Source organism: Gymnoscopelus braueri (assembly GCF_963280865.1).
Source record: "Gymnoscopelus braueri genome assembly, chromosome: 14".
Classification (NCBI taxonomy): Eukaryota; Metazoa; Chordata; class Actinopteri; order Myctophiformes; family Myctophidae; genus Gymnoscopelus; species Gymnoscopelus braueri.
In genome coordinates this window covers 43502078-43504577 of record NC_137619.1, presented here as the reverse complement: position 1 = coordinate 43504577, position 2500 = coordinate 43502078, and the positions used below count along the sequence as shown (strand labels likewise).

The 2500-nt window shown below is 39.1% G+C and overlaps 1 protein-coding gene across 1 annotated transcript in view; it reads right to left on the bottom strand.

Moving 5' to 3' along the window:
* Positions 1–2500, bottom strand: part of pkdcca (protein kinase domain containing, cytoplasmic a) — a 33410-nt gene that overhangs the window by 30006 nt on the left and 904 nt on the right. Inside the window, exon 1 of the mRNA XM_080449135.1 lies at positions 2113–2500. This exon is cut by the window's right edge and continues 904 nt beyond it. Within this exon, the coding sequence (XP_080305261.1) occupies positions 2113–2500 (388 nt within the window). The remainder of the gene's footprint in view (positions 1–2112) is intronic.

Sequence of the window (2500 nt, the reverse complement as noted above, 5' to 3'; positions counted from 1 at the left end):
AACTGGAAAAAAAATATTTTTTTACAGCAGTACTGTACTGTATCACTCTGGTGTACTCTGGAAGATTACTTTCATAAAACAATCCACGTCAATGCCATATCAACTTTTCAAAGAGCCTATACATTTATCGTATCTTGTCTGACATGCACCACTCCATAGGTCACTGATCAAACACATTGCATTATGTTATAAATATGGACCCAAGGTTGACTGTTTCACTGTTACATTATAAATGTAAAACATTTGAGTACATACGGATGGAGGAATGCAGGTAGGTATAGTACTCAAATGGTAAATATTAATTACTATTAATTGGAGTCGAGTTAAATATTTTTTTCTCAAAACCATTAACACACGGCAGCCTTTTAGAATGTACGTTTTGGCGGGGGGGTCATTTTTTTTTCTTTGAGGACTTGCCGGGCCGAATTAAGATGGTCAAAGGGCCGGGTCCGTATGTTGTGTGTCTACTATATCACTGTTGTTGCGCAGAAACCTCCATATTTTAACTTGCTGTGCTTTTTCGTAAATTAACGCCCTACTTGATCATACTACAGCGTCACACAAAAGCATCAAAAGTAGCAGATCAGACATTTTCACACATTTTCAAATATTAAAAAAAGCAGAAATAGCAGATCTACAAGCTTACAACGCGTCACTTTGTGACATGTTGTAAGCTTGTAGATCAGCTACTTCAGCTTTTTTTTACATGTATAAAATTGAAATACATATTAAACATGTTAATAGCATTTGTAAATTTAAGTTATTTGTCATATCTGCCCTGTGATTTTTTATTACAAAGCCTAAAAGGCAAGCAGATGTTTTAATTTCATTCATTATGTTCCAATGTTCAATGCCAAACACACAATGAAATCGTTAATGGCAATTATTTTAGTGACAATTAATCGTCAACTTAAATTTGTAATCGTGACAGCCCTAAACACAGGGCAAAGTTTCATACTATGCCTTTAACTGAAGCAGTGTCATGAAATGAATGTCACATGTCTCCATGAGGATGGGAACCCTGTGCAGTATGTCCAAAGCTGTCACTTTTAGCATTAACTTAAATGTAAACAAAATTATAGCGAAACCGCGTTGCGATGCGACGCGTTGTGAGCTTGTAGATATTTTTGCTATTTTGTGTGACACTGTAGTATGATGTAGTAGGGCATTAATTTACAAAAAAGAAAACATGGAAAGTTGAAATAAGGAGATGTGAGATTTCCGCCCGACGGCAACGATATGTACAAGTCATCTGACTGTAGAATAGTCACACACACACACACACACACACACACACACACACACACACACACACACACACACACACGCACACACACACACACACACACACACACACACACACACACACACACACACACAGTTTATTACCGTACGTCTTAGTCATTAAGCTGTTAGTAATAAAAGGTTGTTTCTTTAATAGTTCATTGTTAAATCGTTAAACTATATGCCTAGTACATGGTAGTTTATCATTAAACAATTAGGAATAAGAGGTAATTACTAGGGAGTCATTAAACTATCATTTGTCATTACTCTTCTCTCTATATATATATACAGTGTGTGTATATGTGTATCTATGTAATTCCCATGTTACCTTCAGAACCCACACACACACACACACACACACACACACACACACACACACACACACACACACACACACACACACACACACACACACACACACACACACTACATCAAATCACATGCATATTAATATTTTATGTACCTTGATTTCACCTCAGAATATTGGATGTCTAATTAATCTAATGTATTTGCATTAATCAAAAGTATAATAATCTAACATATATCTAATTACATTAGGAGTTAACTGTCTCATTGTTAGTATATTGTCCAATTGAACACATTTGCCCATTTTACATTTAGGCCTATACAATTTGTAGCATGTTTTAAGAAATGCACGCATATAAATGAGTTACTATGATTACAAGCTCAGTGTTAATTTAGCCATTTGTAACTCTGACATTGTATAAATGTAATGTATTGAGTTAAATTTACACTCATAATTTTACTTGAGTTGTGATGATGATGATTATTATTATTATGATAACTGTTATCATATTGCTGACTTACCGTCAGTACATTGGGGTGCTGCAGTCGGTCCATTAGCGTCATCTCTTTGATGAGTTTCAAGGAGGCCAGGCGGTAACAGGGTCCTTCGGATCCGGAACCAAACCTCCTCACGCAGTTCTCCATGTCGTGTCCGCTCAGGTCCACGGACTTCAGCGCCACCGGCGCGGTGCCGTTCACGGCGGCGCTGTGCACCGCCTTGGTGTAGCCGGACCCCAGGTACCGGGCCGCGGTCAGGTTGAGGTCCAGCCCGCCGCAGTCCGGCGCTGTCGATGTCCCGATCGTGACGCGATTCATACCGCGATAACGGAACGCATCCCCGGGATTTACTGGCGTCTGGTGTCGGCCCGATTCGAATCGAATCCTGCCCTCGGTCCTCCCTTCTCCGACG